Raw genomic sequence first — 18263 nt, 5'->3', positions numbered from 1 at the left:
AAATGTAATCAAGTTACTTGAAGGAGAGCAGTTTCGAGAAGTGAGGCCATTATTCTGTTTTGTTATTCAGAGGGTTTTTCTTAAACTCACAATTAAGAGACTATAAAAGCACATGAGACAGTAGCTGGGGTGTGTGTGTGGGGTAGTTCCTTAGCTGGGTTTGCTGGTGGAGAAGAGGGGGAAGTCATCTAGATACTTGAGAGAAGGCAAACCCAAAGTTGTATCATGTTAACCTGCCCTTCCTGACACTAGTTAAATCTTTCAGATATGCCATGTAGACTTTCTGCTTTGCCAGCTGAGCGATAAACATACATGTCAGGTAACAGAAAGATGATGAAAATGTTGAACAACTTAAAAATTAATGTCAAAATGTATTTGAAATTTTGAGTCTCCTATATGGTACCTTTATGGAGGGGTGAATTCTTCTGCCTGCCAAGATGCAATTCTTAAAAAATTAAGAGGTAGAGTTTTGATGATCTTCAAGACTTTCAGCATTTTTAGTGAGCAATCCTAAAAGGCTTTTTATAATAACAGCTGTAGGGGGATGAGTGGCTGAGGAAGGAGCGCTCAGGGAGCAGTGCTCAGGCTTTTTTGCCTCATTGCTGCCCATTTTCCTCCTTCTGAATTTGTGTATATGTCTAGAACACCAAACCTGTGTTCCTTTCTCATGTAGTTTACTACGGGATGGAGACCAGAATATGTAGTATATTTATGAGACTTGAAAAGCATTTCAAGATTTGTAAAGTCTCCGGAGGAGCAATAGATGTTGCATAGTAAGAATTGAGCAATTAAGTTCTGTTTTTGGGTTTGTGGCTTTTTTTGAAGAGCACTAGATTCATATTTACTTTCATGTGCAAGAAAATGATAGATTTTGAAAACACAGAATACCAGAAAATGTGGCTGTGTTAACATAGGTACTTATGATTCTAATAGTAAAAAAGCAGATCCGTGTGTAACTGCGGAGCAAACTGGTATTCGAGAGGAAGCAATGTGATCATTATTTGCAAGATTTAGAGTTTGTTTGATGTTTGGGACAGTTTTTAAAAAGAGAAAAAACATATTAATTTCCCTTTATGCACTTTGTGTTTAGTAAATGTGCTGCTATTTCCTCTATCACTAACGTAACATGACTAGTAATCCTCAAGCTGACTAGAATTGAGTGGGCTTCGAGTGTTGTGTGGAATAAAATCTTCATGTGTGGGTCCAGTCACTTCTTCCACTGCATCACAACTTGACTCCTGTTCATGTTGTTATGCCAGTTAACATGAGCTGAAAAGCTGACCTGATTGATTTGTGCTCTCTATGTATTCTCTTGCAGCATGGATGTCTTACATGTCCTGCTCACTCCTGAAACTTTTTCTACAGTTATTTTCTACGGTTTGCTTATTAATCTGAAGATAGTCCAGCAAAGTAAAAATACCTTGTGGTACAGCAGGAGTTCAGCTGGCTGTAGAGCCCATAGGGTGTTGAAAGAAAGATCACAGTGCTTTTCCAGGAATGGGATATTTGGCGTACAGCCTGAATGGGTTTCAAAGATTTTGTTTGTCAGAAGGATCTATCAGGTTGTGTTGCTCCCTTTCAAAGTAATCTTGGCAACTGGGATATGTAAATGTGCTGACAGTCTAGAATACTTTCACAGCACTCAAACTGGTGATGCAGCAAAGCATTACAAAGGGCAAGGATATGAGAAAACACTGAGTTATAAAAAGGTGCTGCCAAATGCTGATAATGTAAAGCTTTGATGTCAGTGCCTCTAACTTTTTGATTTCTTGGCTCGTGGAGAGCTGTTGTGTGAGCTGGCTGATGAACGGTAGACCAAACAGATTTGGTCATTCAGTGACCAAACTGCTTCATTCACTGGTTTGCAGGATCATTGTTCTAAGAATCTGTAGGAAATCTGTCTTAAGTTGTGTTAAATTTTAACATGAATAAATTCCTTTTGTACAAGAGTAATTTACTTTTTCTCCTTCCTAGTCTCTGAATTTTAGCTGGAAAAACAGATTCTTAAAAGATTAATTTGTTACCAAAGCATCCATAGATGTACTTTTTGGTACTGGGTAGACAGTATCAAAATTTAGTATTGGAATAAAATTTGTCAGCGAATAGACACCTAAAAAATTTGAGGCAATTAAAATTTTTAACAGTAAAATTCAGTTAAATTGTCATCATGCCTGGGCAGATGTTAGTTGCTTTTAAAGAAAATAAGATCAGCTGCATAAAGAATTGTTGGGATGGCCACATGCGGAGAGTTGTGATCAACGGCTCAATGTCGATCTGGAAACCAGTAACGAGTGGCGTCCCTCAGGGGTTGGTGTTGGGACCAATCCTGTTCAACATCTTTGTCATTGACATGGACAGTGGGATTAATGCTCCCTCAGCAAATTTGCTGACAACACCGAGCTGTGTGGTTCGGTTGATACGCTGGAGGGAAGGGATGCCATCCAGAGGGACCTTTACACGCTTGTGAGGTGGTCAATGCCAACCTTATGAAGTTCAACCAAGCCAAGTGCAAGGTCCTACACCTGGGTTGGGGCAATCCCAGGCACAGCTACAGGTTGGGTGGAGAAGAGATTCAGAGCAGCCTGCGGGGAAGGACTTGGGGGTGTTGGTCAAAAAGAATCTGAACATGAGCTGGCTTCAGAGTGTGCTTGCAGCCCAGAAACCAACCATATACTGGGCTGCATCAAAAGGAGTGTGACCAGCAGGTCAAAGGAGGTGATCTTGCTCTTCCACTCTGCTCTTGTGAGACCGTGCTTGGAGTGCTTGTGCAGTTCTGGTGTCCTCAACATAAGAAGGACAAGTCCAGAGGAGGGCCACAAGGCTGATAAGAGGGCTGGAGCACCTCCCTTATGAAGACAGGCTGAGAGAGTTGGGGCTGTTCAGCCTGGAAAAGAGAAGGCTGCATGGAGACCACATAGCAGCCTTCCAGATACTGGAATCTCTATCCGGATTGATATAATATAGTATCTGTAGTGATAAGAAAAGCAATAATGGGTTGAAACTTAAACAGAGGAGGCTTAGGTTGGATCTAAGGAAGAAGTTGTTTACAGTGAGGGTGGTGAGGCACTGGAACAGGCTGCCCAAGGAAGTTGTGAATGCTCCATCCCTGGCGGTGTTCAAGGCCAGGTTGGAAGGCAGCCTTGAACAGCCTGGTCTAGTGGGAGACATCCCTGCCCATAGCAAGGGGGTTGGAACTAGATGATCTTAAGGTCCTTTCCAGTCCTAAACGTTCTGTGATTATATGGAGCAGAGAAGTAGTGAGAAAGAAAGAATTTTTCCCTTTTGGCAGCCATTAACTGTTGTGGTTTTCTATAATGGGGAAATCTGACTATCCTCAAGCTATTGTATAACTGAATCATTGTAACAAAACTCTATGTAATGTGATGCTTTCAGAGTCCAGGGAAAATTGTCCAAACCAGGAGATTAAGAAGTCTCACTGGAGTGAGACTAGCTCTGGGTTAGTTTACTGCGAACTCCTTCCTATGATCAGCTTTGGGGAGGATCTGATAGAGATATTTGGTTCGTGCGCTAATGTATGCAGTGGTCTATGGAAATTAGCTGTGGTAACAGGGAACTGCTACTTTTGTGTATTTGCATCTTGGCAGGAGAGCCAAACCATTTGTTAAACACAGCAGGAGAGTGGTTTATTTTGAAGCTCCCTTCAGTTTTGTTTTCATGGTGGGAGGTATTCTCAGCCAGAGTTTTCTTTAGGAGAATTGCAAAATGTTTAGATAACAATGTATTTATTCATCATATATTTTTCTATGGCAAGAAGAGGCCAGTATGATCCAATATATAACACCACACTATTGTCAAGTATGTGCTATCCATAGAATTACCTAGTAATGCTATATTGCACTGATCTTCCTCAGAAGAGGTAGTTTTGGTTTGACCTCTAAGTGGTACAAAATCTACTACATCCCTGGATTTTGTTACTTAATTAACCTCCCTGGGTTTTACAGCTTAATTACACTCAATTTACTGTCTTGTCCCACTAAATGTGCTTATCCTACACTTTATTTAAGGGAATGTAGGACACATGGTATGTCCTTTTCTAAATTCTGTATCTCAAGGCTTCATTTACCTTTCCAGAGAACAATCATTGCTTGTAGTGGTTTTAGGAGGTTAAGGCTGAAAAGACAAAGCCAAAGTGAGGGTAAGTCCTTGTTCCGATACCAACGTCTCTCCTCTGTTATTTGTGCTTGTCTGACAATCTAGAAAGTGAACCCTTTTTTGCCACCTAATATGGGAAAGAAAGAATGAGCAGACTAAAGAAAACCATATTATTTTGTTGTTTTGTTGCGTTTTATTGTGCTTTACAGATAGTTTACAGTGTGGAGAAGATGATGGTGGCCAATACAGGATTAAGTCTATGTAAGTGGGGGGAGACATTAACATTTTGCAGGATTTTCAGCTTCTTGTGATGGTGTGAAATTACACTACTTAAAGGAAAGCTTCCACTTCAAGTAAGGAGTCGAACCAAAGTTCCAGTTATGGCAACATTGAAACTGATCATGAAACCTGTGTTGTAGCTTTATATTTTATTGCCCATTTAAATAGGAATAGCTTTTCTTTGGGGCGTCCAAACTACCCAGGTCAAATGTGTGTTAAGATTTAGCTGTATTAGGTACAGCTGTTTGCAGCATAAGTGACCAAATTCAGCATGGTGATGTAACGTAATTTTGAAATGCAAAGATGATGACATGACCAGTTTTTTGTTGTCGTTGTGGGGAGGTTTTGTTTATAAAAGGCAATAAAAATCTTTGATTTGATACGGATGTCATGCCTGCTCTGTTACATGCAGAAATTTGAACGGATGAGATTGGAAGAAGAAAAAAAGGCAAAATGTGAGGAAAGAAGGTACACAGTAAAATTCTTGTTGCCAAACTGTCGTCTATTAAAGGCTACTTGGGTTCTGACTCTTGAGATCACAAAAGGAAAGAATGACTATAGCTTTCACACACTACTGGATAAATTCGTAGCAAAAACAACTTCAAAAGAGAAACCCTGTAATGATATGGAGAAAGCAGTTAAAAGTCATAAAACATGGTCATGGTAGCATGCACAGTAATCTTGATGTAGTAAACTGAACAGCAACTGGAGTCAACTGAGAATCGGTATGTTTTTTCATGCAATTACCACTATGCAGCATTTGTTATGAGTGTCTAAGATGCTAGCTACATCAGAGTTCACAGCATGAAGTGTAACTGCATGGCTATAAAGAAGGATGCACAATGCAATAGCATTTCAAACTACTTACAGATGGTCATCTTGCTGACTTACATGTATGTGGCTGTGTGTATTCGTCATCAGTATGGAGGGTTAGAAAGTCTGAAAGACTACTCAGAATCTGTAAAGTTGTGAATGTCACAAGAATGTTGGGGAAAGTCAAATACTGTCTAAAAATAAAAATTACAAGATTGCAATGCAGACCCTGAAACCTGTTAACAAACAAAACCCATACTTATTGCGAAGCAGAAGACTTAAAAGTCTTTTGTGACACTTGGTTAATTCTCCTTAAGTGGTTTTCTCATGCAACAACAGCTGGTGCTGTTTTGAGAAGTGTTATTTGAGCTCTAACAATGTGAAGATCTTTCATACAGGACAGAATACAAAAGGCATTCTGGAGACAATTTCAAAATACACGGATGAGATGGTCAGTTTAACACCACTGCAGTTATTGGTTGCTCAGTTAAGAAAAAGCGGGGGAGGAGGGGAAGTGCAGATTAAAGCACTTCTGAATTTTATTTTGCTTTTGAAATGAAGAAAAACATAATGGGAAGACTGTGGAGGATGCTTGTGTCCATAGATCTATGTCCTGGATTTGGTGGTGATGATTTTATCTTTTTTTGGGATGAGCTCTAAACATCACTTGAACTCTAAAAAAAGTCCATTCAAGACCGATACAGGGATTCGGAGCTGGCCTTTTGTTTCAGAGTGCAGCACAGCCCAAAATGCTTGATCTGGGAAACTGCAGTTCTGTGGACTCCTGATGCTGCATGCCTGCATAGTAATATTAGTTTTAGTTGAATACTTTCTGGATGTTGTTTTTATGCTTGTGCCTCAATAGTGTGTTAAATAAGTTCTAAACTTTTATAACAAGTATTTTTTTGTATGCAGAAGATATCCTATATTTGGAGGATTGTACAAATAAAATCTGTCCTGCTCTGTGACAACAAAACTTAAATGTTTAAGTAAAGCATACTGAGAAGGTGTTTGTGATGCCTTAGTAAAAACTATAGAATTAAAGTTCTTTGAAGACTACTTTTTTTACTTGGTAGTAATCACTGATCTGGAAGCAAAAAAAGTTACAATGATCCCTTGTGGGGTTCTTCCCCTGCCCCCTCCCCACCCTTTTAAGTCATACATTATCATGTTCCAGTTAGTGTGTTACAGAAGATAACATAGTTGTCACAGGGGGCGTGGTAACAGAACATCCTTACTGCTGCTGGGTTAAAGCAAGCTCACTGTTCCCCAAGAAGTGGCACTTCTGCAGCACTAGCTCTTTTTTAGGCAGCAAAGCTTGTCTAGGTGTGACCTCTAGTCTCTGTCAACATGATAACAGTCTGGCAGTAGCATCTCAACAGAAGATACAGTTTTGATACCCTACACATTTCTTCTTAGTAGTAAGAGCTGGAATGTATAAGCTCCTCAAAGTTGGCAGTAAGACTTTAACTGGAAAACGGATTTCCTAGTGTTGTACTGAAGACAACAGCTTGTAGGAATCCCGTTCCAATAATTCTGCAGTATTTTTTCACAATCTAGAAGTACTCATTCAGACACAATAAAATGGACTTTTTGTAATCTACTGACTCCTGCAAACATGTTGTGGGACAGGTAAAGCTATTTGAGATAGGAAAATTGTAACCTATATTTATTAGGCTAAGATTGGAGTTCTTCATCTGTATTAACATTTTTCTGTGTTGTGATGCATGGTTAGCCCCTAGTCTTTGGGGCTGTACAAGTAGAAACATTTTAGAGAACTGTCTCAGAACAATCATAAGAATGCAATAGTGATGTACATGAGAAGTGAAAACTGGCATATTGTGTACTAAAAAAACCCAAACAACCAAACCAACTCTTGAGATTCAAAAGTTCAGAGCAAACAGTTCAGTTTAAACAAGATTCTGGCGGGTTTTACACCCGTACTACTTTTGCTTTCAATATGAACATAAGGAGGATATGGAGCTGTTGGAGCAAGTCCGGAGAAGGGCCATGAGGACGATCGGGCTCTGGAGCACCTCCCGTACAAAGACAGGCTGAGAAAATTGAGGCTGTTCAGCCTGGAGAAGAGAAGGCTGTGTGGAGACCTCATGAAACCTTTCAGTATCTGAAGGGGGCCTACAAGGGTGCCAGAGAGGGTCTCTTCATTAGAGACTGTAGCAATAGGACAAGGGGTAATGGGTTTAAGCTTAAACAAGGGAAGTTCAGGTTAGATGTAAGGAAGAAGTTCTTTACTGTGAGAGTGGTGAGGCACTGGAACAGTTTGCGCAGGGAAGTTGTGGATGCTCCATCCCTGGCAGTTTTCAAGGCCAGGTTGGGCAGAGCCTTGGGAGGCACAGTCAAGGGTGAGGCGTCCCTGACCATGGCAGGGGGTTGGAACTAGACGATCTTAAGGTCCTTTCCAGCCCTAAACATTCTATGAACTCTATTTCCTCTCTTCCTGTCTTTCAACACTTCTACTTCATCCAACAAGTATTTTCTTTTTCTGCTAATCACCGGTCCCTTGAACAAATGAATATGGTAAAACAGCGCTGACAGTGCTGTGGAACCAGTAAGTGAGCTAAGGATGACTCCTATGAGGTATAATGTCAAAGATGATCATAAAGTAAGGTCAGAAAGATATGAAATATTTATATATGTACAGTGAAATTCATTTGAAACCTGGACATAATTCACAGAACTACTTCAATGAAACAAAATTTACGTTGCAACTATTGGCAATGCTTCTTTAGTATCATTTTTCATTCCTCCTCTTCCTTATATCAGTTTAATGTATCTTTTTTGAAATTCTTGTTTCTTCTCTGCTTTGCTTAGCTGATCCATAGCTAATCTTTTTAGGATGGTGTTAATCGTTGTTGCAGTTATAAGAGCAAATGATAATGTGCAGGCTAAATTAACTCAGATACCAAAACATTTTAATCACAGATGCATGTGATTTTGCAACTTCCTTGTATGGTGGGAGATATGATGTGCTTCAGAGAAGAAGTCATGAGAGTTAGTGGTGGTGGTCCAACTCTGCTGTGTGTAATCCTGGTGCAGGATTGTTGGGTGCCCTGGGTTCTTTCCCCACCCTTATTCTGGATGCTGAATGCATTGTCCAACTAAACCACAGGAGAGTAGTTTTACTGTTATTGTTCAGAACAGTATTCAGTGGTTTGGATTCAAATGCTAAAGCATAAAATGGATGTTATAAATATTTAACCTGAGGAAGTGGGTGTCTTTTGTAATATATTGTTTTTTACTTATTTTGGTTTAACATGCTTGGTAGAAACTATCATATAATCTATTGATTTTTTTTTTTTTTTCCTGTTGATAGGATGTCTTGATCTTAATACACTGACATGTAGTAAGATTAAATGCATTTGAATTACGTGTCAAGTTTTGATTGTAATTTAAATATGTCAGCTTTTGTTTCTGTATCTTGTGACATTGAGTGAAGGAGGTTGTGGTGTCTCTTTTTTTTTAGACATTATTTGATAATCAGATCAATGCTTCAAAAAAGGAAGACTCAGAAAACATTAATAAAAATGATTCTTCAAAGAAAATGTCTGTTGAGAGAGTTTATCAGAAAAAGACTCAGCTTGAGCACATCCTCCTCCGTCCAGACACCTACATTGGGTCAGTTGAACCATTAACTCAGGTAAGCATCACGAAGTTTAGTCTTAAGAGTTATTGTTTTTTTGATGAGGAATTGACTATTCTGGTTAACAAATACACACATCTCTACTTTTTTGAGTATTTTGAATTATGCTAGAAACTGTGGTCATGTATGTATGCATATGTAGGAAGGGGGCAAGAGAAGACTTTTTAAAGCATTGCTTGGTTCACCTGAAAAAGCATGCTCAGAAAAACGTTGAAGTTCAGTGAAAACATAAACACACGCCTATGTGTGTAAACACGCAGTTATATGTGTATATGTGTGTGTTTACAAACATGCCTATATGCGCGCGCACACACACACTTATATACACCTGTATTTATAAGCAGCATTTGCTCGAGGTCCAAAAATGCTTTGGTCTGTTTGTTTAAGTAGAGAACAGAGAATTTAAGCCTCCTCTTGGCACCTTTTTTCAGCTGTTTTCGTGAAGTTGCAAATTGCTTTGAACTTCCCTGTCTATACATGGTTGGAGTTCCCCACCAATCAGAAAAGAATGGATTTTCATTATGCAAGTTTTTGAGGGTACAGTTGTAATTTTTGCCAAACTTCTGCTTCTGCTTTTGTCTCATATGACAGCAGCAGTCAGATGGGAAGAGTAAAGTTCCTGAGGTAAATAGATCTTAGAGAATCATAGACTGGTTTACCAAGACAGTAAATATTTTTATTTTATTTATTTTTACATGTAGTTAATGTGGGTTTATGATGAAGATGTAGGAATGAATTGCAGAGAAGTTACCTTTGTTCCAGGCTTGTACAAGATCTTTGATGAAATCCTTGGTAAGTATTTTTAACAATAATATTGCTTTAGCTTTATAGAGTACATACTTTTCTCAGAGCTCTCAGAGCACATTAATTCATATCTAAGTTTAAATCACATACTTAAGAGTCCCACAAAACTGCAGTGCATGAAAATTTTAGTGCTTTCCAGCATTATAGAGTAGTTTAAAGAGGATAGAGTTTTCAGTTGAACTTGTAAGAAAGTGTAAGTATTTGTTACTTAATGTCCAAACTATGTCATTCTTTATGATCAGTGTTGTTAAAAGAATTTTAATGTATAAAGTTTATTAGGATCGCAGTTTAAAGTAACATTTGAAAGAAGATTATTCTCTGAAAGGAGGCAATTAAAAGTCGTCTGTTAACTTTGATCATTTCATGAATCATTAAAACTACATTCTCCTGTACAAAATGATAGTGGCAGTGGTAGTGGTTCTTAGATGGATTTCTAGACTTCTGACAGTTTAAAATGAATAAGTATCATCCTGTTATTTAAGGCATGGTGACTGAGGCACAAACAAATGATTTTTAGAAAATTCTATCCTAAGTCCAAGAGTCACTGTGTTTTACTAGTTCATGATATTGTCTTGGTGACAGGCACACACCAGCAGAGTAGAGATGTGCAACATCTGAATAGTGTACTGTCTGCTGAATTGATATTTTGGCTTGATTGACCAATGAAATCTTGGGCTAATCAGTTTTTATGAAGTTATATTTTATGGATTGGTGGGATTACATTGTAAACTAAATAACACTACTGAGGTCAGTGGAAATTTTGTCATGACCTTCACTGGGTTCAAAACTTCTCCATACCCCCAAAACTATGCTTTAGAGCACTGCTGTCTTAAAGACAATAAAGGCTATATCTTTGCCAGGTGGAGAAGAATGATTTTTTTTATTATTATTATTATTTTTTACTTTGAAAAATATGGGAATGAAAATATTTCATAATTTCTTTTTCGAGTGCTGCCTCATGGATGACATTTACAGGCTTTTCATAGGAGAGAGTCCACTTCCATCTTGTCCCATTCAAAAGGAAGATCATTATCGTATCTTGATACTGGATGGTTTATTGCTTCTTTATGTAGCACTGATAAGTGCTCCGTAGAGTGTGGTTTGAGAGTTAGGGACCAGTGTAATAACATGATGAAAATTGGAGATTGTAGCTGTGCGTGCTTTTGAATGAAACTGCACTTAATGTTTTTAGCAAAAGCACCTTGAAATATCTGATTTTATGTCGAGATCCTTATAATCTAGTAAAATACCATCCTTTGGTGGTTTTGGGTTTTATTTTGATTTGTTTCATGGGTGTTGAGGCAAATGCTGATAATGATTGTTATGTGTTTTCATGGTTAATGGCCATAACTGCATTTCTGATTTCTGTTGTTTGTAGTTAATATTCATTGAAGTGCAGCTGAAATTAATTCTGACCAAATATTAATTTCCAGTTATCCTTTTTTTTGATCCTAAACTGTGTAAGCTGTTTAGGAACTAACTTACAAGTGTTAGTTGTAAGTCTCACAGGCTCTTCAGAGATAAATTTTGCTTCAGCCAATTTAATGGATGTGACTTCTTCAGGATTGTGTTTCAGTGACAAAAGGATATATAAACTGATCTGGTGATGCATATAATTTTCGAGGATTTTTAACATACATAGTGTAATATGTGTAATGAATATCCAAATAAGTATAAGAGAGAAGAATTAAGTGCTCATTATCTTAAGAACAGCTATGAGAACAGGCTCAAAAAATACATTTCTATGTTTATTTGTAAGGCAGTCTAACTGCTAGAAATAAAGTCAGTAATTACAAGAAGGTTGCAAAGTATCTTCTTCCAGACATTGGGTCGTATTTGTAGACTTCAGTAGTAAGATACAGAATATACAAAGAGATAGCAGCTTAAGAAATACCTGGACCATTATAACTTGTGATGGAATATGTATGCAATCAGTTTTACAGGTCAAGTAATTAATTATTGCTCCTACAAAGTGTTAATTTGTGCTACTTTTTTTCATAGTAAATGCTGCAGACAATAAGCAGAGGGACAAGAATATGACTTGTATTAAAATATCCATTGATCCGTAAGTAAAAGCATATTTTCATTTACTTTCCCTGCCAGTGCTATTATTGTAGTATGTGTACAAATGATTTTACTAAATGAAATTGCTTGTTTGTTTTTTTTAACAAAATAATATTTTTGGAATTATTTCCATTAGCTTCCTATTCTAAGATGAAAAGGTAAATGAAAAGTGGTTAACAGTAAGTACTACCAATCTGAATTTGTAGTAATTTACTTTAATTTACTTTCCTAAACCACTCATTAATGTTTGAGTGAATGAAACTTAAAACTAGAAGATCATAAAATTCATGATGAGATGAAAGCTTGACAGTACATAATTATAACCAGCCAGGTTACTCAAGAATCATGAATATCAACTTTGGGGTTTTGTAACATAATTTTGCATCTCTTGAACTTCCATGTCAACTCCTTTAGCATTAGGATGAGGTTATGTTTGAATTAGCTATATCACACTGAAACTGCTGATTGCATATATGTCATTACCACTGGTTTTCAAAATGGAATACTTAAAATATTTCTTAATGAGAAGTTGTGTAGCTAAATAGATGTTGATTGGCTTCCTTTAGTAGAACCTTTTCAGTGACATGTAGCTGAACAATAGATGTTTTAAACGCTTAACTTTCGCACCTAATCTTTAGGATAAATATGCGTAGAAGTAATTTTTCTTCAATTTTTCAGTGCATTATCAGTTTCTGCGGACAAAATTGCTTTTATCATGGAGTGGGAGGGAAATGGTAGTGTAAATCTGCCTAACCTGTCCTGATGTTTAACTCCCCAATACTCCACAATGAAAATTCTATGTGAGATCTACAAGTATTAACAATGCCAGATGCTGATGGATTTTGGCACCAATGCATAAAATAAATTACAATGTTTGTCGTAACTGGGAATTAACAGTTTAAAACAGATGATAACTTGGCTGTGTCTGGGTGGACTTCGTGAAACGTGAAAAGCCACATCCCTAACTGAAGTATAATCCTGTCACTAAATTTCAGGATTCTGTCGCAGATCATGTTGATAGTGAAAGCTCTTCAAACAGGTTTGGGGGGGTTATTACTGCCGTTTGAAATACTGTCGTGTTATGAGTAATTATGCTGCTGCTTCTAAGACATCGAATAAGCACAAATAAATGTGGTGTGGGTTTTTTGTTTGTTTGTTTTAAATTAAAATTGGTAGAGCTGTGAATAAATGTCATAAGAATATAGTCTTTTATTGTATTATATGTAATTATTTAAACAAGTAAAATGTATACAGGATTCTGTTTTCAAGATTTCATTAATTGGCTTAATGCCTTCACTATTTTATAGGGAATCAAACATTATCAGCATATGGAATAATGGAAAGGGCATACCAGTTGTGGAACACAAAGTAGAAAAAGTATATGTACCTGCTTTAATCTTTGGGCAGCTGCTAACATCCAGCAACTACGATGATGATGAGAAAAAAGTTACAGGTAAGATGATTTAACATGCTTTGCTTTAGTCAATTAAGCTTTCAGCTGTTTGCTTTTCAGTATGCTTTCTCTTCTTAGTTTTTGTCTTCCTATTCCATTTCAGAAGAGATGATTACTTAGTCACCATTACTATAGCTCTTTGTTAGAGTAAAATGACTTGAAGAAAAATGTTTTTAATACCAGTGTTTACAGAGAACTTTACATCTTTAATGTCAGTACTCACTAGTCAGTAACAATATATTTTCATATTATAATTAAAACATATGCAAGCATTTAAACACTTAGATTCTTGAAGGGAAAAAATAAATTTAATGTAAAATTAAGATACAATTTATTATTTACTAATTATTTACTAATTGTAAAGTAGCCATAAGTTAGATCATGGATGTGAAAGTTAGCTCTGTTCTATCCTACCTCATATATTATGATGTGTGGTTGCAGCTTGATCTGGATCTGATCATGACCTATTTTATAGCTGGATCAGGGTGTTGAAGTCACTTGCCTTTCAGCAAGCAACTGGTAGATCAACATAAGGGAAGCAATGGGAACATCCTGGCCTTGGAGGGAGGAGCAAACTGCTCCTTTTGAGGCAGAAGCAGTTGCACCAGATAGGAGATAGTATGAAACTCCATTTCTGGCATCCTTTGATAGCTGTATTGACATGTGACCCAAGAACATTTTACTTTATTGGCATACTCTCTGTATATCACAAAATATGGTTCTGCTGTAAAAAACTTTCTGTGTTGCTTTTTCAGGTGGGCGCAATGGCTATGGTGCAAAACTTTGTAATATATTTAGTACAAAGTTTACAGTTGAAACTGCTTGCAAGGAATACAAACACAGCTTTAAGCAGGTATAGAAATGATCACAACTTTTTTTTCCTTTGCTGTAATTATAAATTTAAATTTTAACATATTCTGTATTTCATTAATATTTTATGAAATGAATCATTTAACATTCAAATGGATGTGTGAAGTTTGCAGGCTTGGTTAGTACAGTCAGTAAAATCAATACTTCTGTGTATTAGGATTTTTTTTGTTAAGTAATATTTTTCTTGGGAGTGTTAGGTGACTAAGTGACAAATTTATTCTGTTAAAACAAAAGTATATTCATGTGCATGTGAAAAGGAATATAATTTAAGCATTTAGTAATAACTGTTATATAATTTGTCTCAAATTCTACTTATCTATGCAAACATGGAAATGAGTATCTAGATAATTTTGTATAGTGCTAAGAAAAAGATTTTCCAGTGTTTGTCATGAGTTTCATTAGCCTAGCTGGACTGAAGTGCAAACTCTGCTCCCTCCCCATTTGAACCCCTTGCTCATTGTTAGAGTTATTAGATTACAGACCAAGGATTGAATGTAATCTGACCTACTGTATATAGCTTTGAGATAAGCACCTTCCTAAAGGTTTGAAGAACTTTGGTAGAGTATTAGATACCAAAGTTCCTTGACTTTGGAGCCTTTCCCAGGTGGTAGCTTCCTTCTCTTTTTTCTGGACAGTAATTCATTTCTGGTTATGCTGTCATGTCACTTTATAAACAATACATTTCAATGGTTTTACCTGTCTCTAAAAACGTATTATTTTCTGCTAACTGCCAAAAAGCAAATAAATGTTGGTTTGAGGGTACTTTTTCAGAATGACTGTATGACTTGAAGTGCTACATTTTCCAGTATTTTCAAAAATGTTGAAAATTTAATACAACTGAACTTTGGTATGTGCTGTGAGTGGGTGTTCTGCTTGGTCTTAGAACTGTTACCATGTTCTTAAACAGGGAACACCACCAAGGCTCCTGAGTCCAGTTTGAGCCAAGTTGGTTTGTCAAGAAGCATACTTTGGTATATTGCATAGCCACAAAGATTCTATCTCAGACTCCTGAATCTGCACAGGGACTAATAAGCCTCTCTATAGACCTGTGTAGTAGATTGAAAGCATTAAACTGATGGGCAATAAGGACTGTATCTAATTTAGTCAGTGAGCTCTATTTGCATTAGAATCATGTCCATCAATGTAACGATACCAGCATATTTACAGAAATCAGAAATGTGTTGTCACTGATGTGCAAATCTTAGTAAAGCAATTAATTTTATTCATAGTGTTTAACCAGAGGAAACCTTTAAAAGAAGTCTGTGAACTTTCCATTGTATAGCTGTTGCAATCCTAGCATAATTGGAAAATGAAGCAGAGGAGGAGGATAACATGTATTGTAAACTAATATTCAAAATGTTTTGTTTCCGAAGACTTGGATGAACAATATGATGAAGACTTCTGAACCCAAGATTAAGCATTTTGATGGCGATGACTACACATGCATTACATTCCAGCCAGATTTATCCAAATTTAAAATGGAAAAACTTGATAAAGATATCGTGGCCCTCATGACACGAAGAGCATATGATTTGGCTGGGTCATGCAAAGGAGTCAAGGTCATGTTGAACGGGAAGAAATTACCTGTAAGAGCCTCAATTAAAGTATTTAAAGTGTACTGAGTATTTGATGTGAAGAATAGTAATTGTTGTCTGTGTTACTGATAGGTAAATGGGTTTCGCAGTTACGTAGATCTTTACGTAAAAGACAAGCTTGATGAAACTGGAGTTGCGCTCAAAGTTATTCATGAAGTTGTGAATGAACGATGGGATGTGTGCCTCACTCTAAGTGAAAAAGGCTTTCAGCAAATCAGCTTTGTAAATAGCATAGCTACCACAAAGGTGAGTAGTTATATTGAATGATAAAAAATGTAAATGATAAAAACGTGTGCTAAGGTTATGCCTAGTCAGGCATTTGATGAACAAATAAATCTGGGTTACTAAAAATAAATACATGACATAATCCTTTGCATGAGAGGATCTGGCAGAGCAATTGGATGCAGTCAAAATACATTCATAGCAGTATTTCTGAATATGCACTAGTTTCTAAAACACTAGTAATCATTACCAGTAATATTGATGTCTTATGTGAGCATACATGGTATTGATTAAATGTAGAATGAACGAAACTATTTTACTCCTAAGTTTTTAACACCTTGTAGTAAAATAATTCAGAAATTAAGGTAAAAAAAAAAAAATGTACAAACCCCTTTAAAGCTAGTATTAGCAAGTGAGGGGGAGCAAAAATGGCTTTTGGTGTTCTTGAAAAATGACTACCCAGTTATTGCTTTATGATGTATAAAACTGGCCTGAAATGTTGAGTTTCATTGTCTTTTATTTGTTTTTCTATATAAGGGTATCTAGGTGTTCCCTGTACTTAATAGCAACTATAGTAGTAGTGAAATGATATCATAGCACATCTTCAGTTATGATAAAGCAGCAATATGCTCAGCATTCTAAAGTTAAATCTTCGTGCTTCTCAAATTGATGGCATGGTCAGGCAATTACATGAAATCAACTAGTGTAACTGTCATTTATGCCTGTTTGGTGTGGCCCACTTTTAGGGGTCTGGGATCCTGGTGAAAGGAAGTCTTTGTTATTTCTGCTTTTCATAAATTGCACTGCATGAGTGATCTAGCAACAGTCAAGCAATTCTAGTTAAGCAATACTCTTAACCATGAGCTTCCCTAAAGATGAGAAAGAGAAGAATTTGCAATCAGATGCTGAAAACCCCTCCCTGCTCAGATCTTTTCTAAAAGAGTGAAACAGAACAAAATTCTAATGGTAACACAAGTGGTTCTTAAACACCAGCAGTTACACTAAGTGGTGTCCTTACTCTAAGCAGGTGCCCAGAAATATCAGTGTTAATGTCAGTGGTGAATGATGCGTAGCCAGTCTTTTGGTGGTATATAATTTTTACTACATAACTTCTTCCAGTGTAATTTTCCAGTGTTCAGTGGTAAGGGGCATAGTTTATTTCATAATAGAATATTTACTTTCTAAGTATGCATTTTAATTAAATGCTTATCAAAACTAGGGCTAACAAACATATCTAGTTTGTTGATATGCTTGTTATGCTTTTGATATATAGGTAGTTGAAAGGTTAAAACTTAGTTTTAATTCAGGCCTCTTTATGCAACATAAAGAAGAAAAATAGCATGACCTTAAGATGGATACAGTACCTTTGTGAAGAAGCTGGCAGGGTAGAGAAACTTAATGATGTTTGATATCAGGTTAAGAAAATGTATTTGAAAAAAATGAATACTTATGGACTCCTAAGTTAAATATGTTGCATACACTTACTCAAAAGGTTTTGAGTTTGACTCTTTTGGATCAGTTTCACCCATCATGCAGTTACACATACATTGTTATATATTCTTTAAGAAAATTCATAGAAAAAGTACTGTGTATTCTTCAAAGGTAAGTGTTGTAATTTCTAGTTTTTCCCACTCTCCCAATCCATGCCTTATGTGTGTGACTGGATGTGGAATGTTCGGGCCGGTGAACCACCTCACCAGCAATTGATGTGCAACTACCCACTGATGAGACATAATGGCTAGTAACTAACTGCGTCAACTGCCTGTCCCCTTATCTGCTAACAGGTGAGGAGCTCATTTCAGCTGTCTTTTGGTTATTTATCACTGTTTGCTGAAAGCTTTTCATTTCTGTTTCTGGATAAATTTCACCCAGTCGTAACTTCCCTTCCACCTTTTTTTAAACTTGCCTAAAATTCCAAACAAGTTTTTTTAGGTTGATGGGGGATTTTTTTGAGGGGTGTGTAGAAGGTCAGGCAGTATGTTGAGGCACAGCTTCCTTCTTTTGTTCCTATAAATTTGTTACCTTGGTCAGGTCCTCATTTATTCACAGTTTTGCTACAGTAGACCACCACAGAATTTGACTTCAGGCTCTGAGGCAGCATTTGAATGAGTATTTGTAGCTATTACGGTTGTGCAGGAAACCTTTAGTGAGAGTTGTATATAAACTGATTAACTATGATCTTCTCAAGTTCTGATTTTCAAATAGTAGCTGTAGTAGAAATTGCAGTAGGAACTTCAGTTATTAACATAATCTGATTATATTTTTAACATGGTGGCACTGCTATCTGTAATACTATCAATCATTTTAGCAGAAATGCTTAGCTAATACAGATGCAGTGTCAGATAGTAGACTTGGGTGGAGGGAACATTCCAACGTCTTAAAATCTGCT

At 36.8% G+C, this 18263-nt stretch overlaps 1 protein-coding gene and 1 long non-coding RNA gene across 3 annotated transcripts in view; both read left to right on the top strand.

Moving 5' to 3' along the window:
• Positions 1-18263, top strand: part of TOP2B (DNA topoisomerase II beta) — a 63627-nt gene that overhangs the window by 9947 nt on the left and 35417 nt on the right. For both annotated transcript variants that reach the window (XM_030494093.1, XM_030493222.1), the window contains exons 2-8: positions 8690-8863; positions 9568-9658; positions 11672-11735; positions 13042-13187; positions 13943-14040; positions 15431-15643; positions 15725-15898. In XM_030494093.1, coding sequence (XP_030349953.1) covers positions 8690-8863; positions 9568-9658; positions 11672-11735; positions 13042-13187; positions 13943-14040; positions 15431-15643; positions 15725-15898 — 960 coding nt within the window. The remainder of the gene's footprint in view (positions 1-8689; positions 8864-9567; positions 9659-11671; positions 11736-13041; positions 13188-13942; positions 14041-15430; positions 15644-15724; positions 15899-18263) is intronic.
• Positions 15905-17448, top strand: LOC115613351. Its single transcript, XR_003993424.2, has 2 exons — positions 15905-17111; positions 17148-17448. It is a non-coding gene; the product is annotated as an uncharacterized LOC115613351 (long non-coding RNA).

This window comes from Strigops habroptila, chromosome 1 (assembly GCF_004027225.2).
Source record: "Strigops habroptila isolate Jane chromosome 1, bStrHab1.2.pri, whole genome shotgun sequence".
Lineage (NCBI taxonomy): Eukaryota > Metazoa > Chordata > Aves > Psittaciformes > Psittacidae > Strigops > Strigops habroptila.
This window is presented reverse-complemented; position numbering and strand designations above follow the sequence as displayed.